General features: G+C 41.4%; 1 protein-coding gene across 8 annotated transcripts in view; it reads left to right on the top strand.

Annotated features, from left to right (window-relative positions):
* Positions 1–15,961, top strand: part of ECT2 (epithelial cell transforming 2) — a 45,843-nt gene that overhangs the window by 4,640 nt on the left and 25,242 nt on the right. For 2 of the 8 annotated variants that reach the window (XM_060274363.1, XM_060274359.1), the window contains exons 2-14: positions 1,295–1,451; positions 4,869–4,945; positions 5,238–5,330; positions 5,787–5,969; positions 6,783–6,872; positions 7,959–8,066; positions 9,819–9,892; positions 10,040–10,170; positions 11,344–11,459; positions 11,613–11,675; positions 12,944–13,166; positions 14,445–14,581; positions 15,695–15,814. In XM_060274363.1, coding sequence (XP_060130346.1) covers positions 1,322–1,451; positions 4,869–4,945; positions 5,238–5,330; positions 5,787–5,969; positions 6,783–6,872; positions 7,959–8,066; positions 9,819–9,892; positions 10,040–10,170; positions 11,344–11,459; positions 11,613–11,675; positions 12,944–13,166; positions 14,445–14,581; positions 15,695–15,814 — 1,545 coding nt within the window. In that variant the 5' untranslated portion in view covers positions 1,295–1,321. Of the gene's footprint in view, positions 1–1,294; positions 1,452–4,865; positions 4,946–5,237; positions 5,331–5,786; positions 5,970–6,782; positions 6,873–7,958; positions 8,067–9,818; positions 9,893–10,039; positions 10,171–11,343; positions 11,460–11,612; positions 11,676–12,943; positions 13,167–14,444; positions 14,582–15,694; positions 15,815–15,961 lie in introns of all 8 variants that reach the window. The other 6 variants (XM_060274362.1, XM_060274358.1, XM_035133950.2 and 3 more) reach the window with 3 other exon arrangements.

Below are 15,961 nucleotides of genomic sequence, written 5' to 3'. Positions count from 1 at the left end.
CGGGGTTATTCCGATGATTTACCACTCCTCCTTGGCTCCTGTATCCTGTCAGCTTACCCAGCTGATGTGCCAGGATTTGCTCTGGTACTTGTAACACTTGCATGAGCATTTTACATAGCATGGCACACTAATCCTACAGATACCTGAAAAAGCATGCTTTCTCTCTGCAGTGGTACCTTGGTTTACGAACTTAATCTGTTCCAGAAGTCCGTTCTTAAACCGAAACCGTTCTTAAACCGAGGCGTGCTTTCCCTAATGAGGCCTCCCGCCGCCGGTTCCCTTCCACTGTTCAGATTCCGTTCTTAGACCGAGGTAAAGTTCACAAACCGAGACACTACTTTAGGTTTTGCGGAGCTCGTAAACCGAATTGTTTGTAAACAGGACTGTTCTTAAACCGAGGTACCACTGTACTAGAGAGTCACGTACACCAGAATTCCATGAACACAGAGATGAGCACAAATGAATACAGTACTATATATAAATAAATAGCATGTTGAGAATGTTGCTCATTTGGCTCCAGCATATTTTGCAACATCTGGACAGCACATTGTTGTTGTTTAGTCATGTCCGACTCTTCGTGACCCCATGGACCATAGCACGCCAGGCACTCCTGTCTTGCACTGCCTCCCGCAGTTTGGTCAAACTCATGCTCGTAGCTTCGAGAACACTGTCCAACCATCTTGTCCTCTGTCGTCCAGCACATATACCGTAGCTATAGAAAAATATGTTTTGCATAAACATCTTCAAGTATGATCTTATTGCCCAGGTATCTTTCACCCACCCAGAAAACCCCCTTTCCCCCTCTAGTGTTTAGACTCTGTAGATCTTAATTGCAAAACAGAATAGGAAGCAGCAACGGCAGGAATTGGTAAATGCAAGAGGAAACTTGAGGCTTTGACAATGCAGGTACAAGCTCCGGTACGAGTATTAAAGTTGCAGAGTTGCTTTTGGAGTACGGTTAGGAACCTTACATACCGTGTTTCTCATATTATAAGACATGTCTTATATTTATTTTTTCCTCAAAAAAACACACTATGGCTTATTTTCAGGGGATGTCTTATATTTTTCCTCCTCCTCCTCCTGCCATGGCCGGTATTGCTGCTGTGCCTATCACTATGTCTTATTTTCGGGGTATGGCTTATATTCCTTGAATGCTTAAAAATCCTGCTATGGCTTATTTTATGGGTATGTCTTAAAATATGAGAAACAGGGTAGATTGCTAATACTGTAGTTTCGTATACTGTGTTTCCTTAAAAATAATAATACAGTAACTTACTGGATTATTCCCTTGCAGCTGTGGAAGTGAAATACCCTTTTGACCATGGCTGACAACAGTACACTCATGTCTGATACAGGGAGGAGTCTTTTGGCAGATTCTTCCATTCTTGACTCCAAAATTACAGAATCTTCAAAGGAGAACCTATTCAGGGGATCAGCTTCAGATGGTGAAGGTAATGTAGTGAATGGTTCTTATTTCAGAATGTGGATAAAAGTCACTTGCTATAGAAACTCTTGCAATCTATCTATGAATCTAGTTATACTTCGTATTCCTCTAGTTTTTTCAGATGGGAGCTGTAATGGTGTTGCGGCGACTCTCGAGTAAGGATGCCCAAGTCCATGCTTGTCTTTAAAGGTTTTATTGTGCATAGTATTTACAGTGCAGAGATAGCAGAAAACATGACCTCCTAGTCACTTGCAGAATCCGGGAGTGGACGTTTCCTGTTGCATGACCAGCATAAGAGTTTGGGCACCCTGAAACGCTTCCTCCCGACCTTACGTTTAGTCGGGCGCCGGAAAGGGCTGCCTGTTCGCCTCCACCTCTTGGTCAAGGCGGCGCAAAGGCTCTCCAACATCACTGAGCCTTGCCACCTCCATAGTGCTAACTTCCTCATTCCCCCACCTGACCCACTGCTGCTGCTCTCACTGGGCAAAGAGCTGGTCAACAGGATGGGGGGAGGTTCCCTGTAGGAAGCATCCCTGACAGGAGCATTCAAATGTGTGCTTTTATAGCAATATTTATGTTATACGGTACTTAGCTAAAGCACAATGCAGACTCTTTCCTATAGGCTTATTATTTTGTTTTTATTTACTAATTAAAGTATTTCTATTTTGCCTTTGGCTTCACAATGGAACCCCAAGGCAACTGTCCACTTCATTAAAATAATAAAAGCAAGTAGAACACAAACAGCAGCCTCAATTTTTATTGGATAGCAAGATGTTCCATAATCTCTAAATGCCCATTTTGCACATAATGCTAAGCCAAACCAGTGGCTTGGCGTAAATGAACAAACGTGCGTTTCTCCCCCAGCCTTGCTTCTGCTGCACTACCTGGCACTAAGCAACGGTTTAGCTTAGCATTAAACCTGAGCCCAGACTTGTGGTTGGCCTCACTCTAGACCAGAGGTTTTCAACTTTTTTGAGTCCATGGCTCCCTACACTCTTTCTGCGGCACCCCTGTGGGGCTCAGGAGCTCAGCTATGTCACCCCTTGCCTTCCGAGCTGGCAGCGCATCTCGCCCCTTTTCAAACACCCTCTCTTGTGGAGTGTTCCCTCAGCCTTCTCCTTGGGAGTGCCCTGGGCAGCCACTGCTGCCGCCCCTGGTCTCTGAGCTGCCCCCCTGCCCAGGGTGCATAAAAACCAATGATTTTTTTTTAAAAAATCAAATCGGATTTTTTTTTATTTAAATCGGATTTTTTTGATTTAAATCGGATTTTTTTGATTTAAATCGATTTTTTTGATTTAAATCAGATTTTTTTAAATAAAATGCTTTTTGAGGAAAATATGTTACCATCCAAAGGTTATTCCATCATGAAATAAAGATTAGTTTTTTTAATTATGTAGAATAAGGTTGCATATGTTTAATTTTTTTCGGTAAATAAATTCCATTAATCCATTCACAATGTCATGCTCTTCCAGAGGTTTTTGTAAGATTATTGGGCAGTTTCTCTGCCTACAAGATATTATCACAGATGCTTGGTTTACTTTTTGAATTTGACTCAACAGAGATCACATGCCTCTTCTTCACAGCAAAAATGTTACAACATGAACAGAGTTGAGAAAAAGACCTTAATCCTATTGTTCTTGAAACCTATGAATACAGAAACAACCCCTTCAGTGCTAAGTTTCAAGAAGTTCAGTGAATAGAATAGAAACAATATTTTTTCTGATTGTTTGGAGTGGACAGTATTTATGTTTTTCATGTGTAGGCTGGGCTGACAGTCTAAGTTTCTTAAAATAGATATATTTTGTTTTTGTTTAGCCAAATTAGTTAACAAACATGGATGTTTGTTTAAGCAAATAACATATGCTGTAATGTTATTGTTTCAGTTGAAATTTTTTTATTTAAATTGTTATTATTAAGACAATGATTATTTTTCTCCTTCCTAAGTACAACAGTAAATTTGTCCAAATATGAATGATTAACCTATTAAACTGGGGATAAAAAACTAATATGAAAAGTTGTTATTCTAAAAATCTTCATCTACTTGCATATTAAAGTTATACCAGCAAGAATTAGTCTTTATGTAGAAAACTATGATTTAAATCAAGCCTTACTGACTAGTGATTTAAATCAAATCCACCCTGCCCCTGCCCCAAAGAAAAGTGCTTCCTCACACTGCCCTACTGGGGCATCAGAAGAGGATGCCCCTAGTGCATTACGTATCTGGATCCATTCCCAACCAAGATTCAGACCTAGCTTCAGAACTGTGTCAGCCTTGGTTACCCTGACCTATGTCCTTTATTGGGACAGGGATAGAGGGAATGTGATCCTGTTGCTTCTCTTTGATCTCTCAGCATCACTCAATACCATTGACTATATTGGCTGGATCGACTAAGTGATTTGTTGTTGTTTAGTCGTTTAGCCGTGTTCGACTCTTCGTAACCCCATGGACCAGAGCATGCCAGGCACTCCTGTCTTCCACTGCCTCCCGCAGTTTGGTCAAACTCATGTTGGTAGCTTCAAGTACACTGTCCAACCATCTCGTCCTCTGTCGTCCCCTTCTCCTTGTGCCCTCAATCTTTCCCAGCATCAGGGTCTTTTCCAGGGTGTCTTCTCTTCTCATGAGGTGGCCAAAGTATTCAACCCTCAACTTCAGGATCTGTCCTTCCAGTGAGCACTCAGGGCTGATTTAAGCGAGTTGGCAGTAGGAAATATGGCGATTCTACAGGGTTGTTTTCAGTAAGTGACACTAGGAGACTAAATCTGCCCTAGTGGCCCAACAGAGAGTGGCCAAAGGTGAATGTGAGGTCAGCAACTTACCTTGGGAGACAGCAGCAGGCACTGCCAGGCCTGCATGGCGGAAAGGCTCCCCTTCGGCTCTGGGCACTCAGTTCCCAGGGTGGCCTTGCACACAGCCAGCACAAGAAAGGCCTGCCTGCCTGCCCAAACTCCCACTTGTCTGTCCGTCCCAACAGCAAGGGCTGATTGGGCTCCCTCACCTACTTGCTTGCTTACTCCAAGGCTTCCTCCGCTCCTGTCAACCAGCATCCCCTGGCCAGCCCCAGAGCCACCATTTACCTGGGGAGCTTGTAGCTAGAGCTGCTGCAACAAACAGCTGTGCAAACCTTTGGGAGGCAGAGACGTGGGAGGGCATCAGAGGAAGGGAGGAAAGGAAAGAAAGACACAGGCCAGTGTTGGCCGCAGCACCCCTGACCATCATTCAAGGCACCCCGGGGGGCCAGAAACTGAACCCCCACGCTAAATGGTTGCCACCTGTACAGGTGAATTACATGTATAAAAGGATGTTACTGGGAATATAAGCTTCTTCTACTTCCTCTCCCTTGTTGAGAGAGAAGATAGGTCGCTTTATTTCTGCAATCATATGTTTAGATACTGTTCGTTCTTTTTTCACCTTTCCCAAAAGAAGAAATGGCGCAGATTGAAACTAGGGTGGTCCTACTTCAAGAAGCTGCAAAATGTGAAGAACTTGTGAAAGCTTTGGAGGTAAGATTTATTAGAATAGAAATAGAATAGAAATACTTTATTGTCACTGTACCACTTGTTTACAGTGAGATTAAACGAGCCCCCCCTCCCCCCCAAAAAATCTCGCAGTCCTTTGTTACTCTCTGGGTACTGTCGCCCGTAACTGATATTGTGCCCTTGAAGATTTCTGGTGCTCTCAAAATTCTAAATGCCTATGATCCCAAAATGGTATGTGATCCCTCATGTTATTGAAAACTTGTAGTTGAGGCTTTGGTTTATTTCGTTCTCATACTGAAGTTCTCCTCTTCTGCAGACCATTAAGATAATGGAAGTTCCCGTTATAAAGATAAAGGAAGCTAGTTCTGGTAAATCGGAAGAAAAACTTATTAAAAGTATTATCCATATGGTATGTAGGGGCAACTACGTGTACGTGTCTGCATGCAGTCTTTTGCACTACTGGGACAGAAGTGGGCAAAATCAACATTCTCATCACTTGGTATATGGATAATATAAAAGCACAATAGTAGTGAATGGTGCACAATGGAGCTAGCTAAATCAAAGCTTTGACACTTTAGGGTGTTGGCGTTGATTCTGAATTGTTGTACACCTGTGATTGTTCAGATGATGCACCTCGTGCTCATGAATTAGAACTCAAATTTGATTTATCTATTAAAACTCTTTGCTTCTATCTGCAAAAAAGGAGTCACGTTTCTGTTGAGCTAGCTTCAAATTTAATGGGCAGTTTCTAACTCACACTTATTTTTATTGAAATAATCCTGCAATATAACTTACAGGCAGAAAAGCATTTTTGTTAGCTTTACTATTGTAAATAATACTTGATTTTTTTTGTAAACAATTGAAGGAAATTAAAGTGCCCTACATAAAGACGGACTCAGTGGAGGAGTATAAGAATTCCGATTCGCCAGAATTTGAGACCATTTTTGTGATAGCAGACTTTCAAGGTCCCATTTTCAACGATTTGCACAAAGCTGACTGCAGAGTCCTTGGGCCCCCAATAGTACTGCACTGTGCCAGAAAAGCCGAGGTAAGAATATACTGTACATTGTAGGAGATCTTGAAATGGTGGCTAGCTTCTGTTTTAGACTTGCATATATTTGGATACAATCGTGGCTTCCCCTGTAACTCCTGAAACTGGGACCTGTTTAAAAATGTATTTTATTCACTTGCCCTTTGGGATACACGTTGAATTCTTGCTCCATATCTGTATTAAATAACACAGTCATAACCTTTGACAGATCTGTTTTCCCTCATTTTTCCACCTTACCACGTGGCTCTCTGATATCTGCAGTGCAACATTTGAATGGAGCACACTTCTATTGTGCATCTAATACTTGAATAAAAATAGTATTGTGGTACCTTAAAGACTTTGTTGTTGTTTAGTCGTTTAGTCGTGTCTGAATCTTCGTGACCCCATGGACCATAGCACTAACAGGTTTATTAGGGCATAATAAAAAATACATCCATAATGAAAATGTACGTACACTAAACAAAACATGTTAAAACAGGAGGTTCTGATCAGGGTCTGTGGTCCTCTTCGTACATTGCTGTAACTGTGCTTTCTTCTTCCCACACAAATCTCTCCTCCTCCCTAGGGAGTCTTTAGCTTTAGTGTCCTTTGTCTTGTAAATGTGACTTCTTCATTTAGATGTTAACCAAAACAGTATAGGAAGAAACAACCAGGAAGTGACTTCTATAGCGCTGTAGGTTTGATTAAACCAGGTCCCTAGTTCCCTGAATGGGTGGCGGTTTATCTTTCAAGTGCATGATTTTCAAACACGCTTACTTAATTGTCCTGGGGAGTCTTCTGTGACAATCAACCAGTTTACTTTTATTTCAGCCTCTGCCTTTCTCATGCCGCCCGTTGTACTGTGCCAGTATGCTGAATCTTGTGTTATGCTTCACAGGATTCAGAAAGAAAGAAGAATTGGTAAGATTGCCTTTTTTCCCCATGCCCCTTAGAATAGTTCACCTACATTGAATAATAGTTGAAGAGGTTGCAGTATTGAGTGGAGAACAAGTACTGTACGTGGAGATCCGCATGGAGCTTGGTACTGACTGCTACAGCAGCACTACTTGAGGAATGTGCAAAAAGGGTTGTTTTTAGACACAGGGAATAGTGTGATGGACATGAAATGGGGACATCTGGATTCAAGCTTCCACTCAGCACTGAGTGATATTCAGTTGTGGATTGGTGACTGGTCCAACTTGGAGACTTGATGTGTATCTATTCCTGCAGGCATTTTAAGGGCGTTTTCTGATTTTATTTGTTATGTGCTGTCACAGTGGCCCTGTCCCTCACATGTGCTTTCTGTGATTTTTATGCACACTGCTAGGAAATTTTTGTATATAAATAGTTGAAGTAAACAGAATGGGCATAATGCCATATACACCACCATATGGGGTCCTCCTATGGAAGACAGGAATAAAAATATGGGACACACAAGTTGGTCAAAAGTACCAAATGCTTGTGTGGTAATACTGTGAGTGCCAATTAGTAGAGTTAACTCACTGCAGTCAGCAAGTAGTTATCTTCTCTTTCTGCCTCTGGGTGCCTTCACTAAACATTTATTTAAAGTTTTGGATTTTAACCTATTCCTTCCATGTGGTAGAGTAGTATGGCATTTGTGGGGTGAGTAACTAGGCTTTGGACCGTCCCAACTCGTATACAGTTTTTTCAGTTACCCTCACAACATTGTAGCCAATTGGAAGTAGAGTAGACATCTGCTTCTGCTTCCCCTTAATTGCCAGGTTCATAGGATGAATTTTTGACTCTCCTGTGCAAAGCATCCCTGAGCAAACCTTGCTTGGAACTCTTGACCCTCCTGTGCAGGAATGCATTTAAAGAGAGAAGTAACCATTTTACAACCCAAATGTTGCAACATAAACTGAAAGGAGAATGGCTGGAAGTACTGTTGCTTCATACATTGAATTGCAAGCAGCATATTCCCTTGGTCTAATAGCAGTTTTGTTTAAAAAATAATTAGAAAACTAACGAGCCCAATTTTGTTCATAGGTGAAGCTGGTGACCTTGGCTCATCATATGGGAGGGATTATTCGACGGGATTTCAGTTCAAAAGTTACACATTTGGTGGCTAATTCTACGCAAGGAGACAAATTCAGAGTATGTTCATTTCCCTTTCTAGTTCAGAGTTTGGGTGCAGAATATTTTTTTTTTTTTGCATATACCAGACATATGATGCAAAGGAATGATAAGTATGTACCTTAAGCTGTGGGCAGGAGTAAATGGATTTTGCATTTAAAGTTTTGATTGTGCGTCTTTATTTTAAGAGGCATTTCAATATTTTGAAGGATGTCTTGGAGGTATATTAGAGTGGCAGGAGCATTTGGAGTTGCATAACTTTTCATTTAAATGTCAACTCCAAAGCAGTTGAAGATACAATTAATGTACATAAGCATTCTGTCGCAAAGCCTATACTTGCAGCCTGATGCTGTCAGCTGGAGATCTAAGAATGCAGTAGTTCTTATGGAGCTACCTTACGACCCAGTGGAAGGAGATGTTTAAAAACTGGACAGCAGTTTTGTTCTGGTTTTGTTGCATTCAGCCATATTAAAATGAAATCTCACTTGTGTCTACGTATGCTTTAGCTGTCTTCCATGAGCAAACATCTATTTTATTTAAATCATTTTAAATGCAGTTGACCCTCCATTTATGGCTTAGTAAAATAATGAATTGTCCATATTCATATATATGATGGATTTATTGAGGGCTGGATAATATGGCTCCCTTCCAAAATGTTGGGGTGGATAGACATAAATCATTGATTGAAAAATCTGATTTACATTGGCTTCCCCCTCCTGCAGAAGGACTGTAGCTCAGTGGTAAAGTATCTGCTATGCATGAAGAATGTCCCATGTTCAATCCCTGGCATCTCCAGGTGGGACTGGGAATGTACCCAGTCTAGAATCCTGGGGAGACTATGCCAATCAGTGTGGACAATACTGAGCTAGATGGACCAGTGATCTGACGCATTATAAGGAAGCTTTCATTCCCCCTGTTATTTGAATAAAGGAAGCAATTCAGTTGTTTTAATATTTCCTGAAGGAGCATGTATACTAATCAACTTAAGTAATCAAAGCATATTGGCTTGCCATTAAATAAATCTTTTATATTACATGGGAGCAGAATCTGACCCCCTCTGGTCATGACCCCTTTTATATTACATAAATCTTTTATATTACAGTCGTACCTCGGTTTACGACCCGCTCGGGTTGCGAACAGTTCGGGTTACGAACTCCGCAAACCCGGAAGTGTTTTCGGCGCGCGTGCACCCCGCGCATGCGCAGAAGCAGCGCACGCGCTTTGCGCATGCGCATAAATGGCGCTCGGCTTGTGACCTTTTCGGGTTACGAACCGCGATCCGGAACGGATCGTGTTCATAACCCGAGGTACTACTGTACATGGGAGCAGAATCTGACCCCCTCTGTGTGTAGTCAGGAATTCCTAATACTTTCATGCAAAAGAAAGGTGGGAGGAAGGAATGTGCAAGCCTGAGTATTGCCAAACCATGTTTTGGGGTTGATGTTGAATATGTGAGTGCATGTTTCACTATTATAATGTTTGACTCTAAAGGCCAAATTCCACCTGCTTTGTTCTTTGAACTTTGTGTTTCAATAGGGACCCATGGATTCAATGTTGTGAGCTTGCCACACTTTCACTAACATCCAGTGTTAAAGTACAGATCTTTTTTTTTAAATTAAAAAAGCCCACAAATGTTAATTCTGTTTATCAAGCATAGATTTTTGTGTTTTGTGAAATACAATGATCTTTACGAAGTAAACTTTTGCAAAGGCATTCTCTTTTTCAGTCTGCATAGGAACAGTACCTGTTGCTTCTTTCTCTGTTGATTTGCAGGCAGCTGTGAGTCTAGGCACACCCATCATGAAAGCAGAGTGGATTTATAAGGCCTGGGAGAAAAGGAATGACATGTATGTATACATTCTCCAAAGTGGCACCATGGTGTAGCATTGGTATTTGCACTTGCATGCAGGACAGTGAGCAGAAACCATTTTCTGCATAGGAAAACATGGTGCAACAAGATTTAAATCCCTCATTCCCATTTCCCCCCCACTTAGCGACTTCTGTGCTGCTGCTGAGGAATTCAGGAAAGAATTTAAAGTTCCCCCATTTCAGGACTGCATGTTAAGTTTTCTTGGATTCTCTGACGAAGAAAAGAAGAGCATGGAAGAAATGACAGAAATGCAAGGTAAATGTGAAAAAGCAATTGCAGTTAAAGCGTCTATGTACATAAAATGCCTTAAACCTCCTCATGCCCTGGACAGAAACACTGTAAAAAGATACTTTTTTGGGGGGGGGGCACACATAATAAATAGCCAGCATGTTATTATATTGCTGATACTACAGATTTTGATGCTCTGTTTTACCGAGAACGTGTTAATCGTGTTCATATTTGTAAATGTATTACAGCAGTTGATGACTTGTTTAATGAGCTGTATACCCCTCTATTATACCTATCTATGGAAAAATGCTTTTCTACTGATTTGCACTTAAAAGAGGTTGACATCACCATCTAAAGCAAGTCTAAATGCTGAGAATTCGTTACAGAAGAGATGTCAAATGCTTAAGCTGTATCTCAAATTGCATTTGTGCAGATTTGTGCTTTTTCTTTAGTTCATGTACAGCTTCCTGAACGTAAAAATGTGGAGAGCCAGCTTTGCATCATGCATAATAAAAATCTGAAGCTGTGTGAAAGAAATCAGTGCTCTCTCCTTTAAATACGTTATTCTAAGTATGGTTAGCGTTGTTCGTAGGTGCTCTGCAGTTCTTGGAGCACTCCATATCTTCATATCCCTTACGCTAACCTTCAAAAAGGCCAGTATTATTCCTAAAGTACAGACAGAAGAAATAAGCACGTTCCATGTAGTGAGTTCATAGCTGTTAGATTTCAAGTAGGGACATTTAGGTTTATCCTCTTAGCCAATATGTAGCACTAACTAGAGATGTTCTTCCCCGTTCCCTCCATTCCCTAAAATCTGCATCTGCTTGCCATTGAGTCTCAGGTTTCTTCTATATCTTCCTTTCTAAACTCTTATTCTGAATAAATAAGGGTTTGGGGGTCCTGTGGTCCTCTTCCTAATTTCATGTGTGCAGCAAGGAGGGGAAAATGTTGAAGACGAGTGAAAAAAGGGATGTGCCCCAGCTACGTTTGGCTCTGTCCCCTGACAAACTACATGTGAGGGACAGAGGAAAGTCTCCTCTCCCCCGCGTAACATAATACTTTGAGAATAACTGCACATTTTTCACTGGGCAATAAGATTCCTGCCCCCCCTCCGGTGTTACTGTAGTGTACTGCAATGAAAATTAAATGTAGAATTTAGAAAGGAACAGATTAATCTTGCCAACCCTCTTTTGTCTTCAGGTGGACAACACCTGCCTGTTGGTGACGAAAGGTGTACTCATCTCATAGTTGAAGAAAATACAGTAAAAGACCTTCCATTTGAGCCATCACAGAACCTCTATGTTGTAAAGCAGGAGGTCAGTTTTAATAGAAAATCCTGGATTCTTAAAATGCATCCTAAGCCTAAACCCCATGGCTTTTGCTTTTCAGTAGCTGTTTTTAACGTTGGCAATGATGGATTGTTGTATATGCTTGAGCAAATCACAGAAAATGTTTTTTTCTCCCTCTAGTGGTTTTGGGGAAGCATTCAGATGGATGCCAAAGCTGGAGAGTCTATGTACCTTTTTGAAAAGGTGAGCTGCTACAGAAGGAAATCTAGAATATTGAAGACAATTTATAGAACCAGAATGGGATCTTTAAACTGGGCAATTCTTGGTATTAGCTTATTAATGAAATATAAGATGGAATTTTGGGGGTGATTTTTAAACCCTTCAGTTCCATTAACCGTGTCAAAGCATTTTTTGTTTCTGTATTTATGTAAAACACTAATGGCCACTTTTATGAGTAAAACTCAATCAGGGCAGCTTACACAGTGGCCTGGTTCACTTGTTGACTCAAACCATAGTTCAATACAAACAATGGTTTAATGTGAACAAGCAGCAGATCGCAGCTCAGAAGCTCTTGTGGCATTCCTCCTCTTCTGGTGCTGCGCCAAAGACTAAACAAGGCAGACTTGTGCTTCTCATGTCATCTGAACCAGAGCTTGTGGCTTCCTTCCCCTAAACAAACCATGAGAGGTAAACCAAGAACAAAGCTTAGCTACTACTCATGGTTTGTTTGGAGAGAAACAAACCATAAGCACAGGTTTTGACAGCGGAATGAGCCAGATTCTGGGTTTAGTTTGTGGGAGCAGCAGTGCAGGAACCTTTGAGCACCACCATGCTATTTGTTCCCATTAAACCATAGTTCATATTAAACCATGGTTCAGGAGTCAGCAAACGTCTTCAGCAGGGGGCAGGTCCACTGTCCCTCAGACCTTGGGGACGGGGGGGACGGGACGACGACTATATTTTGAAGGGAAAAAAAAAGAACGAATTCCTATGCCCCACAAATAACCCAGAGATGCATTTTAAATAAAAGGACACATTCTACTCATGTAAAAACATGCTGATTCCCGGACCGTCCATGGGCCGGATTTAGAAGGCGATTGGGCCGCCTCCGGCCCCCGAGCCTTAGTTTGGGGACCCTGGTTTAATATGTCATGTGATCTAGACCAATAAGAGACTGAAATGCAGTTTCTAACAACAAAATAAAATAGAATACAAAGCCTCCTATGAAAATTTGAGTAGTAATAAATGCTCATCCAGCCCAAAAATAAAACACTCCCCCCCCCCAAGAAAGACCATCACCTCAAAGGAACTCAATATTAGCAGAAGATAATTACTAAAGAATCAGCCAGTGAAAATAATTGGGTCTTCAAGGCCTTCCTGAAGGGCTATATAGTAAGCTTTACAGTGAAACCAATAATTCATTTCAGTAGCAGGATTTTACAGCTTCCTGTGGTTCTAAGCTGTAGAGCAGGAGTACAGTTACCTATCTGAATGTTTATATTTCATTGCAGTTAGACAGTCCTGGACTGAAAACGTCTGTCTCACAACTTTCACTGAATACTCCAAATAGCAACCGGAAGAAACGTCGTTTAAGAGAGACCCTTGCTCAGCTGACCAGAGAGGCAGACATGTCTCCCTTCCCACCTCGGAAGCGGCCATCAGCTGAGCATTCGCTTTCAATGGGATCCTTACTTGATATTTCCAATACTCCTGAATCGGGCATAACTAATGGAGGTAAAGCAAAATCAGCTCTGTGTCATTTAATAGTTGTGGCAAAAATAAAGCATTTCTGAATACTGACATGAGTAACTAATTTCCCCCTTCTCAATACTATACAGGGAGCAGGATAGAATTGAGGAACGTGGATATTGGTAGACAGAAGGGCAACTCTCATTTCTATAGACTTAGTCGGATGAGGAAGAAATCATGCAGGCTTTCCAGATGTATTCCTCTGGATAACGTTGCCCATAAATGTTGCATAAACTCCTTAGAAAATCTGCAACAAACCATCAAGGCAGCTAGCAGTAAGCTACCTGAAAGCCTAGTTAATGAAGCACTGCAAATGAATCTTCAGAAATTCATTATTTTCCCAGTCGAAAGCAAGGAAACTTCTGTAAGCCTCCGTTCCATTCCAGTTTTGAAAGATTTTGCCTTATGTGAACATCATGCAGTTAGAGATGTACCGAGAACATCGCAAGGTGATGATGAGCAAATTTCCTTAAATTTTTTCGATTGCAATGACCATTTAGGTAATGCAGAACTTAATTTGGGGCATGAGTCGTGTAAAAAAGGCAATTTCAAAATACAGATTAGATCTGTTTGTGGCACCTGACTTCCAAGGTGAACCAAATTTGTCCCAGCAAGAGTAGAGGTGGAGACATCTTACTGAGGTAAATAAGGTTGCTTCAACTGTACCAACTTCAATGCTGAAGTTCAGGAAGTGAATTGTGAGAGAAGCAACAAGGAACAACATGAGTGTAGTTTTTATGATGGAACACTGGTTAATGACAATGATAGTTGGATAGGAAGACTTGAACCAACCTCTGAATTTAATTCAGATGCTGGTTTCGCTTGCACTGCTTCAGTGCTTATAAGAGGTAAGCTAGGTGCTGTTCAGATTCCTAATACTGTATTGCTTCTGGTATCGAAATATTCTGGGGATATTCCCTAATATTGCTAAAATGATGGGCATTGGCTATTTTATAATAGTAGCACAGAGAGAAAGTGGTAGATAAAACTTCACCTTGCATGGTGGCACGGAAAGTAGAACCCACTTAGGGCTTTTCCTGTTCAAGCAGGTTTTTATTTTGTGTGACTTTAAAAAGCGGAATAGCATTCAAATCTTCATATTTAAAATGGATTAACACATCTAATGGAAACAGTTGTCTTAAAGAGATCACCTGTTAAGAATCCATTGTAGTTTCCCTGCCTGTAAAACAGAACAAAACAAAAACCCCACAAATAAAAACCCAAATAAATCCTTTTTACATCTTGTGTCTCCATCCTTTACAGAAACTCCAAAATCATGTGCAAAGCCATCCAAAAACTCGACTCCATTTCTGCCAAAGCAGTCTGCGAGATGGCAGGTTGCGAAGGAGCTGTATCAGACGGAGAGCAACTATGTTGATATCCTGACAACCATAATCCAGGCGAGTCAATAGGTCCCCCCTGCACCCCGTTACCTGATGAAAACTTGCTACAAATCAATAGCACTTTCCAAAAAGATCCATTACAAGGGGCCTCTGTTACGACTAGTATTGCAGTAACAGCCCTCTGCGGGCTGATGGGAACCTTACACGGCAACCGTGTTGTCTGTATGCTGTGTGTGTCTCATGCCAGGTAAGGAGAGGTGTGTCTGCAAAATATGTGATGTGGAGGCAGTCAAGTGCCAGGAAGCTATGGCTGGCCTGTGCTTCCTGGCAGTTGTCTACCATGCACACATGACTGAGGTTCATAGCTGCCAAGTTTTCCCTTTTCTCGCGAGGAAGCCTATTCAGCATAAGGGAATTTCCCTTAAAAAAAGGGAGAACTTGGCAGCTATGCTGAGGTTTAAATAGGCTTTTTTTTTTTACATGGGGATCCTTCAGTTCTCCCATCCAGATGACTGGTTTCATGCTTGCTCATCTTCACCACTGCTTCAGCAGCAGGTGCTCCAGAAAGTCTGAAACAATGCTGCTGCATTAGAACACGAATCATTTCCAAAATATAATTATAAATGCGACTTCTCCAGCACTTTGTTCGAACAGCGTTTCTGGATCGCAGCTAGGTAGTCCTCGGTATCACCGATGCTCTTCCTTTCATTTAGAAAAAGATACTGATCCGTATTTTGTAAAATAAGAATGTTTTAAAAATACTATACTATACTGAAATGTTTAAATGTTTCTTTGATTGTCCTTGAATCTTACTGGCACCCTTGCCGTCCTCTCCTGTCACACCCCTGTGGTGTGCCACATCCTTTGAGAACCACTGCTCTAACTGTGTCACTTGTGGGTTGGTAATGCAGACAGAGCTGAACCAACATCAATTTATATGGGTATTAGGAAAGCCTTCATTTTTATTGTTTAGGGCAGGGGTGTAACGGGACTGACTACTAGGCAGCAGCATCTTGGCACGGTAAACCTGGCCCAGCACATAATTGCCAATAGGTGGCTTTAGGGAAACTGTTATCTCCTGCAAAGAGCATGAATCTGCCTTGAGTGCAGCCTTCCAATTAAGACGACTCTGTGGTATTAAATGTATTTGCTGTTTTCATTTTTCCCCAGGTCTTTCAAGTCCCCTTGGAAAAGGAAGGACAACTTGGAGGGCCCATCCTTGCACCAGAGGAAATTAAAACCATATTTGGCAGTATCCCTGACATCCTTGATGTACACACCAAGATAAAGGTTGTCTTCAAGACTTGTACAATGCAGATCTTTCATCTGTGTTGCTTTACTCCTGAGTTTTAACTTGCTTGTGCCGCCCTGGGAAAACATTAACATTTGGAACAACTAAGGACAGAAAATGGAATTTGAAGTTGCAAGTTTAGCATT

The sequence above is a fragment of the Zootoca vivipara genome, chromosome 5 (genome assembly GCF_963506605.1).
Source record: "Zootoca vivipara chromosome 5, rZooViv1.1, whole genome shotgun sequence".
NCBI lineage: Eukaryota > Metazoa > Chordata > Lepidosauria > Squamata > Lacertidae > Zootoca > Zootoca vivipara.
This window is presented reverse-complemented; position numbering and strand designations above follow the sequence as displayed.